The sequence below is a fragment of the Typopeltis vanoorti genome, chromosome 17 (genome assembly GCF_054136105.1).
Source record: "Typopeltis vanoorti isolate ZY-2024b chromosome 17, IOZ_Tvanoo_1.0, whole genome shotgun sequence".
Classification (NCBI taxonomy): domain Eukaryota; kingdom Metazoa; phylum Arthropoda; class Arachnida; order Uropygi; family Thelyphonidae; genus Typopeltis; species Typopeltis vanoorti.
In genome coordinates, this window is record NC_143565.1 from 9204298 (window position 1) to 9223210 (window position 18913).

At 35.8% G+C, this 18913-nt stretch overlaps 1 protein-coding gene across 5 annotated transcripts in view; it reads left to right on the forward strand.

Annotated features, from left to right (window-relative positions):
* The window catches only part of LOC150097126 (regulator of G protein signaling 7-like), a 145068-nt gene that overhangs the window by 97986 nt on the left and 28169 nt on the right, over positions 1-18913 (forward strand). For all 5 annotated transcript variants that reach the window (XM_090406806.1, XM_090406807.1, XM_090406808.1 and 2 more), the window contains 6 exons: positions 7348-7444; positions 11122-11172; positions 12664-12770; positions 16406-16454; positions 16896-16960; positions 17845-17921. In XM_090406806.1, coding sequence (XP_090262932.1) covers positions 7348-7444; positions 11122-11172; positions 12664-12770; positions 16406-16454; positions 16896-16960; positions 17845-17921 — 446 coding nt within the window. The remainder of the gene's footprint in view (positions 1-7347; positions 7445-11121; positions 11173-12663; positions 12771-16405; positions 16455-16895; positions 16961-17844; positions 17922-18913) is intronic.

Here is an 18913-nt window from a genome sequence, read left to right on the forward strand (position 1 = left end):
AGACTGTCACTATTCGACGTTACGAAATAACACTTTCTTAATAATTTCTCGGCGATTTTCTTTATTTCTTTCGTCGTCCGAGTCCCTCATGACTCTCATGAATGCACGAGCAGGCCTGAAAGCCCACTTTGAATCTATTCTTTATTTATGAGGGCGCCGTGGAGAGCGAGAATCATTATGTGGGCTTCGGTGTCATCTATTTCTACTTTAGCAGCGCGAATGTGTGTTCTCAGCTACGTCAAGACGTGCTAGAAGATGGCTTAGTGACATCAGTAAAGCTTTAAGGTCATTCGTGTACGTGTTATTGCCTGCAATCGCACAGGCCTATAGCGCCCTCTTTATTTTATTATTTATTAATTTTTTCCTCCTCGGTTTGGAAGCCGACCTCGTATATTAAGCTGTATTGTGTTTGTGATATATCCTTTGATTATCGGGGAAAAGAAAAAAAACGAGGGATCGAATAATTGTTGCAAGGCGCTAAAGGCTTACAATTAAATTACCGTCTTCCTCCCCGTAGACCGATTCTGTACCGGTTGATTGAAGGCCACACAGTTATTGATCAAGTACTGCCTTTGGTATTAAATGGGTTAACACTGAATAACTGCCTGCGATGCAGCAATGAACTACTCAAGCGTATCCCCCTATCGTGCGTTTCATTAACTAACAATTCCGCTAAATATTAATCTTCTGTTTATTAACCATTAAAGTCTCTCTATGCGGTGATTTGAGCATGTCAGCTGACCGACTTGCAGTATTATTGCCTGACATAAATAAACGATAAAAAAAGACTGTAATTTATTCATCCCTTAACCAGACATATTAAATTATACTTGGCAAATAAAGTTTTCACTTTTTTTAATTTTTTTTATTTTTTATTTTATTCCAAGAGAAGATAATTCCACTGCAAGATTCTACCAACCGCAGTCAAATATCTTTCTTATCAATTCCTGAAATGATTCTTTTCACATTTCTGATTTGTTCGTGTTAAAGAAAAATCCCGATGAAAACGAGAACTTTATGTTAATTATTATATATTTTAATATATTATAATTTAAGGTTAATTTAATATATTTTTGAATTTTAATGTATTTCAAAAATTAAAGTACAAAAGACATTATTGAAACCAGGGGCGAATGCTGGTCTTGTTATCACTCAGGGAGTGAGAGGCGTGATTGAAGTCTGATTAGCGGAATAATGAATTAATGACCATTTAAAACTATGTATTTAGAAATTTATGTACATTTAATCATACAAATACAACATTTATTTTACAAATGATATTCTATCTTTTCCAATTTAGCGACTTGGATACAAATTCGTGATTAAAAGTTGATTGTAACTTAATTTTCCTAAGCAACAAGTACACTTGTAAAGGCTGCTGAAGCTCACTGGCTCCAGCTACGTCGACTGCGTATGGCCTGTGTTAAGCAACATAGTGAGAACGTGAAATGGCTATGCGCGCGCATGAAATCACAGTGCTGCTGCGAAGATCTGGAAATTCCTACAACCGAGCAAGCGAAGGTAGCTTTTACTAGACGAGCAAGCATTGGCCTTCGATACACAACGCAAAGCTCAATTATTGCCGCGCAAGCTTAAAACGTCTTCTGTCTACAAAAATAAAAGCCTAAATGGAATGCTTATAAATGCATGCATTTATTAACAAATAAATAGTACTTCTTTCTCAATTAATGAGCTTGCGCAGCAAGCATAGAGAATTCGCGCCTGATTGAAACTGATAAAGTATAAAATATTTTTACAGAAGTTAAAACGTTGGAGTTTTTTTTTTTTTTTCGTTTATTTTTTAAGGACGGTTAAGGTATAACGATCTCGCCTACTCCCTATAAGAGAATAAAAGGTGTTAGCTGATTTGATTTGAGGACAGTTGGCATGAGAACAGCGCCTTTATTTATTTATTTAATTTTTTGTTTTATTATTAGCTTAATAAATTATTATTATTATTATTATACGGGTATTTCCATGGAGTCAGAAGACTCATCGCGGGAGACCCAAGCTATCAAAACAATATCTATCATACCTCTTCTTGAACTCATTGACAGACGAAGCACTCACAACTGAGTTAGGCAACGCATTCCATTCATTCACCACTCTCCGAGCAAAAAAATCTATTCCTCACACCCTTGTTAACCACATTCTTAATTTCTAAGGATGACTTCTTGTTCTTCCACTACTAGCCAACCGCTGAAATATTTCCCCTGCATCAATCTTATAAAAATGTTTTAGTAATTTAAATGGTTCTATCACAGCCCCCTCATCTCCGCCTATCAACCAACCTCTGTAACCCACAAACTCCCGATCTATCAATGTAGGTAGCATTCCACAGACCACTCACCATCTTGGTGACTCTCCTCTGAATCTTTTCTACCACTTCCTCATCTCCAAGGAATTCAGGCGACCACATCTGAGCACAGTAATCCCGATGTGGACGTATCAACGCCTTATAAAGAGGAATAATAACTTCTTTATTTCTGCATGTTAGTGCGTTTTTCAATAACTAAGTAATTCTATGGCTACCTTAGCAATATGCCCTCCGAACTTCAACTCTCTATCTACCAACACAGATGTGGAGCTCAATTTCCTGGAATACAGTTTCAACAATGTGCTACACAGCTTGTAATCTTTTAATCCCAAAATGCATAACTTTACAATTTTCCACATTGAACTGATATCCATTATCTTTTGCCCATTCTACCAGCTTATCTAAATCAGCTTGGTAAATTTTTAAGAAATTAAAAAATAACAGTTCCTTGGTAGCTAACATTTATTTCAATGTTTATTTAATACGTATTTATTATATATTTATTTATAATGAGTATATGTAAATAATAAATTATTTATTTAAATTGTAATGATTTCAATGGACTGGAAATATGGACAAAGGAAAATGGATGTCAATTTAATGTTGCAAAGAGTAAGGTTATGCATTCTGGAGAGTAAAGATTACCAGCTGTGTGCCAGACTGTTGGAACTGCACTCAAAGAAATCGAAAAAGCCAGGGAATTCGGGGTGAATAAAGAGGAGAAATTCAGAGGTCATATAAGAAAAGTGGCTGAAACAGATCATATGATTGCATGGTTATTGAAAAATACCACGCCATGCAGAGATGAAAAGGTTATTCATCATCGTCATGCCTATCAAGGATTTAGGCCTAGCATGGCCTGTTCCGGCCTTAGAAGTCATCGTTGAATCGTTTAAGAGGACGTCCTGGTTTTCTTTTCGCTAATGGCTTGTACTTTAAGGCTTGTTTTGGTAATTTTTCTGTTTTCATTCTTTGAACGTGTTCCATCCATTTATGTTTAAATTTTTTAATTTTTTTTCTATTACTGGTTCTTGGTTTAATTCTTTCATAATTTCTTCGTTTCTTTTATGATCGAATAGAGTCTACTTTGCAGTTTTTCTCATAAACTTCTTTTCTGCTGTTGTTAATCTTCGTTTGTCTTTTTGTTTTATTTTCCAGATTTCACTTCCATACAATAAGACTGGTAGGGCTAATGCATTGTATACTTTTAGTCTGGTTTGCTTTTGAACTAGGTTTGGTTTAAATAGAGAGTTAATTACACCTGTTATTTTTAAATATTTTGCAATTTTTAAGTTTATATCTTTTTCATTTCCCTTCTTTTTCATTTTTCATTTTCATACACCCTAGGATATCGATCCTAGGTAGTTAAATGAATTCACCTGTTCTAAGATCTTGCGATCTTGTTATCTATTACTATTTTAGTTCTTACTGAATCTTGTCCTTTAAAGGCCATAGTTTTTGATTTTTTCTTGTGATATTATCATACCATAATCTTTGGATATCTCATTTAGATCTAAAATAGCTTTCTGTAAGTTTTCTTCAGAATTTGTAATTATTATTTGGTCGTCGGCAAAAAGGAGAGTGTTTACGTTCACAGTAGGAGAAAGTTTAATACCTTGATGGAAATTTTTATTCCATTTAGATAAATATTAAAAAGAGTTGGTGAAAGGAGACATCCCTGGAAAAGTTATTCCACTTTATAAGGCTTTGATAAGGCCTGTTTGCTTGCAGAATGTTGAATGTGTGGAATGAATTGAAAAGGTCAGTTGTGAGTATTTTGTAGGTGAACGAGTTCAAAGCAAAATATGACAGATATTTTACAGGCACTGATGATTAATACTGATATAATTGACCTCCCACAATATAGGCATCTCCATGCTACAGACTGCAAGGAGATGCCTATATGTAATAGTAATAGTAGTATTCATTTAACATGCATTTATTATTTTTTATATATTTAAATAATAAACAGCATATAAGTAATAATAATTTATTACTTAAATTAAATGAATAAATATTAATATTATTAAATAAAAAAATTAAATTAAATTAAATAATAAATAAAATGATTCTTTATTATATATTATAAATATAAATAATTACATTATTATAAATATAAATAATTACATTATTATAAATCTTAAATTTACAATATATAAATTTATATATAAATATATCAATAATATAATATATATATGTACTAAGGGGCTCCGTCCCCTGACGCCTACGCCCCCCCCCCTGAGTTCTGGACCGGTAGGCCGGTTCTCCTTGAATTCTGATGACTCGAATTTTGAAATCTCCAAAGGGGGGGTTCTTCCTTCCCCCCCGGCGCCCAAGCCCCCGAGTTGCGGACTGGTAGGCCAGTTCACCTTGAATTCTGATGACTCGACACTCAGGGTAGCCCCTGAGTTTCAAAACGTTTCAAATAACTTGACACAAAAATGTTACAAAAAAGGCTTATTTTATATTATAGAGCAGATATACCTACTATAATATATATTATAGTAGACCAGGTCTAAAATAGCTTGGCATCTTTAACATATATTATTCCCAAGGTAAAAAACTTTCTACATATATATATAATTAGTTTGAATGACTATATACCGAAAAACTAGTTTCGTTGAATGATTCAACTTCTTTAGGTATCACAGGCAAAGAATTATACAAAAAATGACAGAGACATGATAAAATTACATCAACAGCTCTAGTATAAAGGACAATAGTACATATTTATACTAGATCTGTTGATGTAATTTTATCATGTCTCTGTCATTTTTTGTATAATTCCTTGCCTGTGATACTGAAGAAGTTGAATCATTCAACGAAACTAGTTGTATCTTAATATTAAACCTTGTTGTTTTTCGTTCTCGGTATATAGTCATTCATACTAATTTTTTATAATATTTTCTACGAGTAAAGATGAACAATAATATATATATATATATATATATATATATATATATATATATATATATATATATATATATATTACTTGGGAAATATATATATATTTCCCAAGTAAGCAAACAGATTTCGGAAATGGAGTAAAAACCAAGTTTATATTTAAAATAGCTTGGCATTTTTAACATATATTATACCCAAGGTAAAAAAACTTTCTACATCTATCTCTCATCCTGAGATTTTTTATTTTATTTAATAAGGTCAAAGCACCTTTTAGTAACTTGTTTTGGTAAAATACGTATAAGCTCTGTATTACTTAACTTTGGTATTTCTAAGCCTGGCTCCCACTGATGAGACCTCAATAAAGGTCTAAACCGGTCTGGGTAGTGGCCCCCTTACCTTTAATGCATAGCATCATACATCTCCTCAAGGAGATGGGCTTTGCATTAAGGGTAAATATTAAGAATAGTGATCAGAACTTATTGCACCTTTACCACGAGTTGCCTAGACTTGCGCTACTTTGCGGGTCACCTAGACTTGCACTACGTGCAGGCGCAAACTTGACTTCTTTGTCTGTTTGCTTACTTGGGAAATGGAGTAAAACCAGGTTTAAAATAGCTTGGCATCTTTAACATATATTATACCCAAGGTAAAAAACTTTCTATATATATAGGATTAAGCAGTAGGAGTCTTCCCATCCTCACGCGTGATGCTAGTTGGTTACGTGAAGCCGAGTTGTTGATTGTTGTGATCAGGCCAACACATTCATGAATTTTACACGGATTCTTTAAGATCATATTAACTGCCAACTACTGAAGCACAATATAACATACTTTTATCAGATTGAAAATGTAAATACTTATACTAATCAACCAAAAATAGTTTATTAAACATTTATTTTCATCAACAAATTTTAGTAATTATAGATTACTCACTTTAAAATTAGCTTGTTTTACAAAATGTATTTTTATTAAATAGCTGTTGTACTCACGATGCTCTCCGGCATCACACGTCATGATAAAAACTTGGGTTTCACACGACACACCTTTATTTAGCTTCCAAGGATGACACGGAGTTCTCCCCTCCATATACCATGAGCTGCAATATTTATCTTGTATCTCTACTATTAAGATCTTTCCAGCTTGTATGCTTCTGTCATATCTCTTCTCCTTATTATATATGTTTTTTAGACTAATACACTGCCCTCATGACATTACTTATTTTGGTTATAATTTAAAACAACCACAACCTCAACGTCTGCCATCACCATTGCTCTATAGTTTCATAGCCACTTGCAGTAAATTCCCGTTGAAATAATCTGCGATGTCTTCAGCACAAAATGCCTACAAAGCCTAATCCCTTAGAAAGGTAATGATTTGAATAAAATTACAATTTAATAAAAGTGCATCTTTGAATCATTTTAATTTACTTTAATAAGAGAAATAACAACGATAATTTTTCCTTTAGATATTCTTATCACAATGCTGCCTTTTGCCTCAGTAATTCCGAGTCTTCCCATCCTCATATGGGAAGACTCGGAATTATGAACATATTATCATATGTACTATGATAATATGAACAATTATTTTCTAAAATAGTTCATCTATTTTAAATGAACATATAAAGTAAACGCAGATATTCGAATCATACTTTTACGGCATTTTAAAAACGACATAAGTAAATCAACAGTGCTATTAAGCTGACGTTAGAAATATTTTTTCTCAAATGAATGAAAAGATTTTTTGTAGCGCTGAAAAGCTTAAGCAAACGATTGCTCGTTTATGATTGGTTATTGTTCGTCTGTTCTCGAGATAATGAGACTGTACGTGATTTCGTTATGGCGCTCGTTACATAATTTACAAATGTGGTCATGACGTTATTTTGGCTTCGTTATTACTTTAGTTTTTAAGTACGACATTATTATTATTTTTTTCTTTCGAAAATGTCTTTAACGATTGGAATTCATTTTTACAGCGTTTAGCATAAAAACTTCTCTGCTTTGAGGCAACGAAAATACATTTATTATTAAATTCAAATCTGATGAGTTCGAAAGCAGTTAAAAATAACTGAAAAAGAAATGCATAAGAATTAGAAATACTTGAAAATGTAGTTTGCATTTTATTTTTCAGATGGAGCTATTAATACGTGACATGCAAGATCCAGAAACCGGCATTCCCGTAAGAAGTCAGAAGCTGTTTCTAACTTCCATTCCTTGTGCCTTCTTGGGTAAGAATCCATTTTAAATATATCTTAATATTTGAATTTAGTTGTTTTGCTACTTAAATATTTTTAATGGGGAACTCCAACTATAAAAACGTTCACATTTTAATAACAGGATTGTTTTGAGATTAATGTCATTATAGTAATACCGTATTCTTATTAGCTATCCACAATATTTTATAAATAGATTTACTGTATTTACATCAAGATGGCGGTGTAGCCTTGCGGGAAATGGTGTTTATATCCATAATAACTCTCTCTCTCTCTCTCTCTCTCTCTCTCTCTCTCTCTCTCTCTCTCTCTCTATATATATATATATATATATATATATATATATATATATATATATATATATATATATATATATATATATATATATATATATATATATATATATATATATATATATATATATATATATATATAATAAATTTTTTAACTTGGGGATATTGTATATTAGGATAACCAAGTAATTTTATAAACTTGGTTATTTTAACTCCTAATCCCAAGTATGCAAACAATTAAGTTTGCGCCTGAAACAAAGTTCAAGTCTAAAGATGATGCAACACCAGGGCAACTCATTGTAAAGGTGGGCAAAGCTCTGATCACTATTCTTAGTATTTTCCCATAATGTAAAGCACATCTCACTAGAAGATGTATACTGCAATGCATTATGGGTGGGGTCACTACCCAGACCGCTTTCAACTGAAGAGACCTCAAAAAAGGTTGAAACCGGTCTGGGTAGTGACCCCAGACATTTCCTACAACACAACCAGAGCCAGCGCTCTCTCTAGCCACGTTCTCTTCTCTATCAACTCGGATGAGGGCCGCCAACACCTCGTAGACTGGCCACTAACTTCTAATATCCATGTGTGCTATGATGAACTTGAAAGAAAAATAATTGAATCTAGAGAAATATCGCTTGATTCATCTCATATTAACAATAGCCTTAGCTACATTATCTCTGACGCACACGTTGCCACTATCCAATACTGGCGCACTCACGCCAGCTCTCGCACGTAGTCAACGTCAGTTGGAACTCAAGCACGCATTCCTCTCTTTTAAATGTAAATGTACTTGTGTGTTTTATACTAGATCTGTTAATGTATTTTTATCATGTCTCTGTTATTTTTTATTTAATTCTTTGCCTGTGATACCTGAAGAAGTTGATGTATTCAACGAAACTAGTTGTATCTTAACATTAACCTTGTCATTCTCGATGTAGAGTCATTTAATTTCCTTATAAAAGGGATAAAACACGAAAAAAAATATATATTTATAAAAATAATATATATATAAGACACGAAATATTCGTGTCCCTAATATATATAAATGATATATATTAGGGACACGAAATGATGGTTGTTGTGCGCTGTGTTCCCCTGAAAAACTTTAATTCACTGATATTATGAGCTCGCTATCAGCGAATGCTTGAAGAATGCAGAGTGTCCACTCCTCAGAAAGTTAGGGCCAACGGTGCTTGCCTATTCCCTTTGGGAAGTAGGAGTTATAGGACTGATTTCATTCATATGTTTATATTACATAACATAACATAATATCCTCGTATGTTAATGTTTATATGAATATTGTCAATGTACATTAATATCTTTATTCTAAATTTAGAGACAAGAGCACAGCAACTAATAATGGATACTAGCAGCTGGATTTCTGTTCAGGACCTGGGCTACTCATCGCTAACGCATGTTCCACGAAGATGTGCACAAATTCACAATTTCTTGTGTGGAGATACAAGGAATAAGTCTCATTGACTACGTTATTGAAGACAGATATCACCACTCTAGTTCAAGTAATAAGAGTAAAGGGTTTGAAACAGGACGTGATCATCATTTACTGTAGAATTCCTCAACTATATTGAATAGCGACTGTAACAAATTTGACACGAATTTCAGCAATAAAATTAGACTAAAAAATAGGCATAACCACTGAAAAGATTAACTGCATTCTGAACAAAGAAATTAGAGAACAACTAAAACATATTAGCTCATCAAACATAAATATTAGTGAAGATGGTAAATTAAATAGAGAAATAGACAACAGAATCAGCAAAGCTGGTATGGTGGGAAGTCAATTGAATAAATTCATATGGAATAAGAGAGAAATTAGTCGGAACATGAAATTAGCTTTATACAAGACAGTGTTCAAACCAGTTTTAACTTAATGATCTATGAGCTAGGTTAGAAGTAAAACACTTGACCAAAGACCGCAGATATGAGAGTCCTGAGAAAGATTAGGGGGAGTGAAGAGATGGAATCAATGGCAATACCATATTAAAAAATTAAAAATAAGTATAAGAGGGAGGAACTTGAATTAACATCCAGGAATTTGTGCAGAGCTCATTTCAGGTGGTATGGTCACTTAAACAGAATGGGAGAGTTCAAATTAAAATGGGAACCCTCGGTAAAATTCGGAAGTTGCTGTTCAGGTGTATTCTTATTTGTTCTGGCGATGAATGAAAATGAAATTTTCCGCGTGCCAGACGTCATCGATAGTTCCTTGCCTCGTATATAGAAAATGTGCTGCTAGCTCTACGAACGTAGTGGTGGTGCGTTTATTTTATTTCAGTGAAACCACACTCCCAGTCGTAACATAAAGGACCTGTTACATGCTGGGAAATGCGCTGTTGTCGAATGGATAAGAAAAGACGATTTGCACGAATATAAGTTGGAGTAGAAATACATTTAAGTTTAAAATGGGTGGAATTAGAGGTTCTCCCGCGTATTCCATTTTGTGATTTAATTATGTGTCGGTCTCTAAGAATAATGAATAACTATCTTTAAGTCGCTCGACCTCTGTAGCGTAGCTTGTGGTAACTCATCACACAAGATCTGCATTATATGTCCGGTTAGAAAAAAGATTTCCACGAATAGCCGATATCACAGTTGATATCTTTGGATCAGACAGGTAGAACATTTTTCTCCTTAAAAAAAAGTCGAGTCTTTTTTCTTATTACCGCAACTGAACATAATCGACTGTCGAACACACGCCAGAAGCCTACTTAAAAATAAATATCAGTTAGTAACATTGTTACCTACACCGAGGAAATGTCAACCTTGGCAGTGCTGAGAAATGAAGACCAAACGTCTTTCGATTTCCGCAAAATTAGGGCTAAAAGAGGCTGACTGGTTCCTTCGGAAATTTAAGTCAATAGAAAAAAAAATTATATTTACTATTTAGGTCTTATCTAGCATCGATTTAGGTATGCAGTTAGTGTACTGGAATATCCTGTATTTTATTTGTTCTGGCTAGTTGAAACTATAAAATAAAGTATCCTAGCTCTGGCAATGCTACATAAACTTGCCATTTAAACCATACGAAACTGAGGCCCTTCATTTATCCGGATTCTACAGAAGGCCTAAGAATGCGCTTTTAATGTTGCATAAGTTGGTGAGCCTTTAACTACCTTTAAATATATTCTGTGTAAGTGCTGTTCTAGGTATATCAATAGTGTCTAAATGGTGAGAGTCCCACGGCCGAATTCTATCCATTCCACGGATATTTAGAAATATTTTGCGCATGTGTATGGCAAGTTCTTTCAAATATCAGCCATACTATTAACTGATCTTTCATTTTTATATATTTATTTTATATTTGAATGCAAAGGTATTTGATGGTTGTAACGACTTGCAAGTTCTCATTTTTTTTTTTTTTTTGCTTCTTTTCAGCATACGATTTGGTGGAATGGTTGATGGAGAGACTGGATATCGAAGAAGCAGGTAAACCATCTCTGTTCTTGTGAATGTTCTTCCTGGGTTGTGTGCATGCGCGCTATTTCGACCGATGGAATGAGCCACGGAAAGCTTTCAAATATTTTTAACGGCAGAGCAACCTTTTGATGGAAAACTCTTAAAATGTTTATGTTTGCGAAAGATTGTCCAAATGCCTTCCGGAAAGACTCTGGCGCACAAAAAGTGGAGCCACTGGCGATGGAAAAGAATTTGCGGTGCGGTCCTTTGATATGTTATAGAAAGCCGAGAAAACTTCGACCATTAACTCCACAGGCTCGGTGGAAGTACTTTAAGATAGCCCGAGGGTAGAAAACTTCATTTCGGCGCTGCTAATTCTCTAACAAATTCCAGTCTGTGGTTAAAGTGCGCATTCCCCAAGCCCGCAATATTTATTAAAGTTACCAAAGCCTTTTCACGTCGGAATTTTATATTTTAAAACAATACCGTTTCGTTGTCTTCATTTTTTTTTTATCGTAATTGAATTTTTTCTTTCTTTAAAAACAGTTTGATGTCGAAGAGGGATACTCATTGTACGTCTGCATATATTTTTCACCGAAACAATAACTTCTGTTTTGCTTTCAGGGCACAATTAGAAACTAACGCACCCTTGCTCATTGAAAAGACCTCGTGTGCCGGTGCCGTCAAAGACTCAACTAACTTTCCTGAGTTTCTTTTCCATCGTACTTCACTTAATTCCTAGCTGACAGGTCTTCTTCCGCAAGGCACACAACGAAGTTCTCAACAGATGCAATTGGCAGACTTGACAAACTGACTCTAACAGCCTGTCAGTGCTAATTTTAATCGCTCTCTCTCTCTTTCTAACTTGTATTTATTTCATTCACTTCCTTTTGGTTCAACTGCACTCGAGCAATTTGCAACAGCGCGCTTTCTAACCTCAAATTTGTTATTAATTAAAAAACATTATTTTTCATATTTAGACTGTTGCTAAGAGAAAGTAAAGCTAATAAATTTACCAAAATTTAAATTAAAATTTGCCAGCAAAGGTTAGTCGATTGGTAGAGCCTCTGCTACTAATGGCTCATGCAAAAAAGTTAAGCAAGTTTGAGTGCGGTTAGTAGTTGGAAGGAGATCAATCGTTCGATGCTGTTGACGCACTCTCCCTCGATGAGTCTTTGGACTCACTGGAGGTGTCATATAATAACAATAATAAAATTACAACGACCATTACTTCATTGTGAATGATGACGTCATTGGACAGCAAATTGCTATCAGCTGCGTGTTATGATCCTATCTGGTTGCATTGCACACATTTGCCTACTAATTTATCAAAACGACTGAGTAAACATTTTCTATGATTATTATAAATATCAATCCGAATTAGAAACGAAGCCTTCTTACGTCATATTACACGAGTCTGTTTAAAAGTTGGACAGAAGCTTGTACATATGTTTAGTAGGTTTATAATAGGAGTAGAGGATTAATTCTAGAACTCATGTGTTGTTGTTTTTTTCCTTTCAGAAGCGATCCATTTGGGCAACCTGCTGTGCCAGCATGGTTACTTCTTTCCTGTGGGAGACACCAAGTCTCTAACTATTCGTGACGACAGCACCCTCTATCGGTTTCAGGCAAGTGCTTATTATTTATTGGATCACGTGGACTTTCGTTTGTGCGTGCATAGAGAGAATGCTTTTAGTGTTGGGTCCATTAAGGGGTTTGGGTAGATAGCACTCGTTCCGCCGCCGTTGGCTGTCTGTTGTTAAATCCGCCTCCACGGCCACTTTCTATCTGTGCTCAGACTTGAAGGTGTTTCATCAACGGTGTGGGCGTATCGGCTTGCGTGACTGTGCCGTAGCTTCACTCAACAGATCGAAATTAACTCGACCAGTCCCTCAGCTGCGTCTCAAGGCAACTGTTTCCATGGCTTTCCAACAAACACAACTACAGTGACTTCCATGAATGAACACTAAAAGGGTTCGTTGATCCCTCGTGACAACGATTCCACTGGAAGAGTGCGTACTTCTCAGAAAGGACAATAATCCCGAAGGAGTCATCGCAAATTCAGTTAATGCATTAGCCACCGAATTGTAGCACTAAATGAACAGCACAGATTTAAATAGAAGTCACCATTTCTTGACTTGTGAAACAGTTATCGGCTGAAACGTTTTTACCACAGTAACATGGTAACTATGACTACAGGAAGAAAGTCATTTCCATTTTAGGATGTCTCGCTCATTCCATTTGAGATAAAGATTAGTCCACTGTCGTGAGAATAAACAAGTGCCACACCATAACCAAAGAATAATTGGTGTTGGAAACCTACACTAGGTGGCACTGCTCTGCAAGAGGCATACGTAGCATCTACACCTGTTGTAGATATTTGAAGGCGGCATCAAGTCACGTAATATCGGATTTGAACCTGTTGCTATGCTAAATAGATCGATGCCGTTGTAAACAGGTCAATCATCGCATGTAGGCTTAATTATGTTCTTTGGAAATTTCACAGTGTACATATTAGTATTAATAGGTAGCATGGAAAAACAGAAGGTGTGTGTGTGTGTGTGTGTGTGTGTGTGTGTGTGTGTGTGTGTGTGTGTGTGTGTGTGTGTGTGTGTGTGTGTTGGGGGGGGTAATGCAAATTTGTTTGTTTTTGTGTGTGTATATGGGTTTACGTTTGGCGTTTCCTCATTTTTAGGACTTCCAATTTTCTCTTTGTTATTTCTCGTCTACCAAGATTGTTTCCATGCTTTACGTTTGGATACCTTCAGCAGGCTCAAGTGTTGAAATTTTAGACCCAAGTCTTCTGGAGGAGGAGGGATAAAACTTCATAAAGCTACCAGCGTTCAGCAAAATGTCAAACGATGCAGGTTGCGAGACGTTTTGTTGGTTTGGAAAAACCCATCAACGACTAATATTTTCAGCTGTTTTGGCTATTAATAAAGAACTCGAATTCCGAAGTCTCCTTTGACTGCACTTCGCCATCCGACTCCCAAATAGATTACTTTAAAATTATTTTCTTGATTCAGGGACTGCATTAAGCATTAAATCGCCATTTTTTTCCAAATCAAATCTCATAAATGTGAGATTTCTTCCTTTGACTCTTCGAATTGCCATCGGAAATCGTTAAACCTTCAGTTTTGGTGAATCATGGAAACTATATGAAGAAATTTTTGGCAAGTACAGAGGACATTGCAAAAACTAGAAGACTTTGGTTGCATACAAGGGTAGTTTGAAAAGTTCTCGGCCTAAAAATGAAAAAACGAATTTATAATTTCAAAATTATTTTTATTTTTCAACATAATCTCCCTTAAGACTAATACATTTATTCCAGCGATGCTCCAGCGCCATTATTCCGTCCCTGTAGTAGTTCTCAGTAAGATCTGCAAACTACCCCTCTACAGCTGCAATCACCTTTTGATTCGAAGAAAAACGCTGACCAGCGAGAAAAGGTTTTAGTTTTGGGAAGAGATAGAAGTCAGAGGGAGCGAAATCTGGGGAATAGGGTGGATGTTCCAACAATTCATAGTGCAGATCCCTTAATTTTCCCATTGCCATAACATCTTTATGAGCAGGTGCATTGTCCTGATGAAAGATGATTTTTTCCTTCTGCAAACCGGGTTTTTTCTCACGAATTTTTACGTCTAGTCTGGTTAAAAGATCGGAATAATATTCCCCTGTTATTGCTTTACCCTTTTCAAGATAATTAATAAACAAAATGCCTTTAGCATACCGATGCCTTGACTTTTCCTACTGATGGAACCGACTTTGTCTTCTTTGGCGCTGAACAACCGGATTCTTTCCACTGTTTTGACTGCTGTTTGCATTCTGGTGTATAATGCTGAATCCAAGTCTCATCCGTAATAATAAATCGACGCACAAAATCAGTTTTATTCTTGTTGAAACGCTCCAAGCACTGTTCAGAGATTTTCATGCGAGTGCGTTTTTGATCTGCGTAGCACCCATCTTGCGCAAAGCTTTTTCATTTGCAATTCTTCATGCAAAATACATCCGACACGTCCTTTTGAAATGCCTATAGTCTCAGCAATTTCACGCACTTTGACTCGCCGGTGTCCGCTTTGTTAGCCTAGTGGCTATGCACTTCTCAACCATATGCCTGGGGAAGGAGTGTCCTAGGTTCGATTCCCATCGACGATGTGAGGAGCTTAAGTATCTTTCTCAGCCATAGCCAAGTTAGCCAGTCTTGGGCGTGGACAGCAGGAATTTTTCCACTAGTTTATCTGGGGTTTTTCATCCCGCAAGCAGGCCAACCGGTCCCGTGAACACACACGGATTACGATCAGGAATACTAACCCAGCCATACGTCTGATTCGTCAGCTATGTCGGTTCCGGAGCCCGGATGAAATTTCAGGGGACTTAGACGGTGCCGTCCCTCCCCGTAAAACGGGACTCACGGACGTGTATCATCACAAGGAAAGGAAGGACTCGCCGGTCATCCAATACCATCGTGCACTTGATCATTGATTTCTGGTGTTGTTACACTTTTTTGGACGTCCTTCACGTGGATCCTCTTCAAGCGTGGTACGACCACGTTTAAACTCGGCAGTCCATTTCTTAATTGTCGAAAACGAAGTAGAGGAGTGCCCATAAACTTTTATGAACTTCGAATGAATTTCTTTTGCCGTTAAACCTTCTTTTACAAAGAATTTTATAACTGCACGATACTCAATTTTATCCATTTCAAGGGATACAGACAGCACTTTTGCTTCAGACAGCTGTATAAAACGAACTAGTTGATAGAATGATTTGCAATTTCACATGATTGCTTATCACAGATGTACCAACTTAAAAAAGTCTTGCCGATAGTGTTGCCTTCTATGGTCGAGGCCGAGAACCTTTCAGACCACCCTGGTAAGTGCTCGCTGGAACATCGTCATACGGCAACAACCAGAAACCCTTCTCTAACAAGTGCTTTTTCAGTTACAATTTGCTGACATTGTTTCCTGGAATGTTGCACTTGTCCAGTTTAACAACTGTTATTTCTCTAACGTAAAATATATTGATTATTCAAAAGCGTAGCAAAAATAGTAAGTTACGTTTTGCAAAGAAAATGAGCCCATCAGGTGGTTTGCAGCAATTTAGATGCAGTCTCCATTCCTGTAAATGGTTATCTTTCGTTACTGCTTCTGTCAGTCGGCTTTTCTTCCAAACTGTTTTTGTCAATTAAAAGAATTTTCGATCTGTTTACACATTTTTGTGTGTTTCACTCACTGAGAAGTTAAAAACACTTTTTTTTCCCTTTCAGTGTCCATATTTCTGGCCTTCTCATCACCAGCCTGACAACACGGACTATGGTAAGTGTCTCCTTTCTGTATACACAGGAAAGAAATAAGAAATGATAAAGCTGTACCAGAGTACACAGATGGAATAAATGAGATGACTATGAGAGAAGAACCTTCCAAACTAGTTTGGTATTAGTTTGTTTTGTGATAATCCTTAGCGAAGAGCCAGTACTTCCACAAGCTTTTGAACTTTCGAATTACTGCAGATTCTTACTAGTAACTAATTACAAAAAAAATTCTGTATTTTTTCTATAATTATCTCTGTTTAACTGAAACTTAATCGTTTTTATATTTGATAGCAATTTCATCGGAGTAACTAAAAAATTATCATTGTACTTGTATATTATTATTATTATTATTATTATTATTATTATTATTATTATTATTATTATTATTATTATTATTATTATTTCTATATACGATTAATTAATTGTGGCTTATTGTCTCTTTTAGCTATTTATTTAGTGAAGAGGGCGCTGAAGAACAAACAGAAACACGCACTGGAAGAATACGAACAAGTGAGTTCGATATAAAACTGAAATTGTCATGTATGTTACACGTGGATCATTAATAGTGTCTTAATTTTTTAAAATCGTGCATTTTTTTAAAGATTAAGGAATTATATTGGTTCTATCGTAATTTGAAAAGGGAAAAAGCGTCCATCATTTACCGAGTCAAGCTATGTAAGCGAATGTCCCATTTCTAGTCACGTGAACATGTAACGTAACAGGGCGAGGTATTGTCCGATTTATCTGAATTATTACAGATCGAAGTATTTTAACTTTTTTTGCCAGACATTAGCAGATTTGTAAATACGAATTTAATTGATCTTAAAAGTCTGATACTTAAACAATGTCGAGCTACTTTCAGAGAGTAGTAATTGGACAAACTGGATGGGCTAAGTTTCAAGGAGAGTGTTGAAAAGGCTTCCCACTTTCGAAACAGCCACAGAATAGCCTCAGCACCAGATGACTTTTTCTGTATTCAGATTTTGTAAAAAAAAAAAATTTTTAATACAAAAATATACAAAATTAACTAATACAGAAAAATCCACGGTACCAATGCACCATCGTTTAAAAACCTTACCTGGGTGAGGGTTACATAAAATTACACCATGTGTATGATCCCAGTAAAATTATTGCTAAAAGGTGAATATACGGACTTCTAAGGAGAGCCCTGCTCCTTTAAGTACTGCAATACCAAGGCAACTCGTGGTGAGTGTTTGATTCGAGAGAAACATTAGGTCCTAACCACTTCAAAATTCAAAGGAAAATATTGTTTATCTATTATGCTTTGAGAACAAGGCACTACTGCCTAAACAGAATTTTTAATGCATTTGATTTCACATTTAATGCTGTTTTCATTCCGGCATTAAACTCGTGTTTTCTCTTTGTGTCAATAGGAGGCGTTAGCTCGTTTAAAGAAGCTGCTCTGTCATAAGTGGGAATTCATCTGTCTACAGGCGGAAGAACAAGCTAAGTAAGTGGCTTTCTTGTGGTTTGTATTTCTTTGGTTTCAGAATCCACTGAACATTATTATTTGACGCTTGCATTACTAAGGCAAGTGCAGGAGTTTGGGACACCATCCACATAAAGTCCTCTTCCCTCCGCTTCAGGCATCCTTTTGATTTTACTGGCAGTCAATGTCTTCTCAAATAATCCCCTCGACTGTTGGTTAAACCCAGTAAGACTTTCACTTTAGTAGCAGACCGGAAATGTCGTCTATTGTGTTCCTTTTTATAGATGACTGAAGTCCCACCGCCAGAGATCCAGACTATATGGGGATGCTCCAACATCAACCATCCAACCAACCCATTCGATGAATGATTTCTTGATGGATAAGTAGCTTGTGACCTTTCAGTCATACAGAAGATGTCATACATATTTCATTCTCATACATCGGGAAACTATCTGTCATACAGATGGTTCCCGATGGGTGCTTGTTCATGACAAACATTATTTGTGAAGCCTTCGAGCGACTTAATGTATTGCACAGCACTGATGGAAACACAGTTTAATTTAAATCCACCAAAATGGACTGCTGATGTCATAGTAAGAAAAAATAAAAATCACCTTGCTTAGGAACATTTCATGAGTCACAGAGAGAAATTTCAGATCCTTTCACTTCACGAGAGAATTCTTGATTTATCTTCGATACAGCATTCACCCTACGTTCCGTCGATAGTCATTATTTGCTTTTGGAGTCCTCACTAGTTTTATGGAGCCTTCATAGTAGTTGGAGAACAGGGGCGTCTCCATGCTTGGTATGCTTGCTGCGCAAGCTCATTAATTGAGAAAGAAGTACTATTTATTTGTTAACAAATGCATTCATTTATAAGCATTCCGTTTAGGCTTTTATTTTTGTAGACAGAAGACGTCTTAAGCTTGCGCGGCAATAATTGAGCTTTGCGTTGTGTATCGAAGGCCGATGCTTGCTCGTCTAGTCAAAGCTACCTTGGCTTGCTCGGTTGT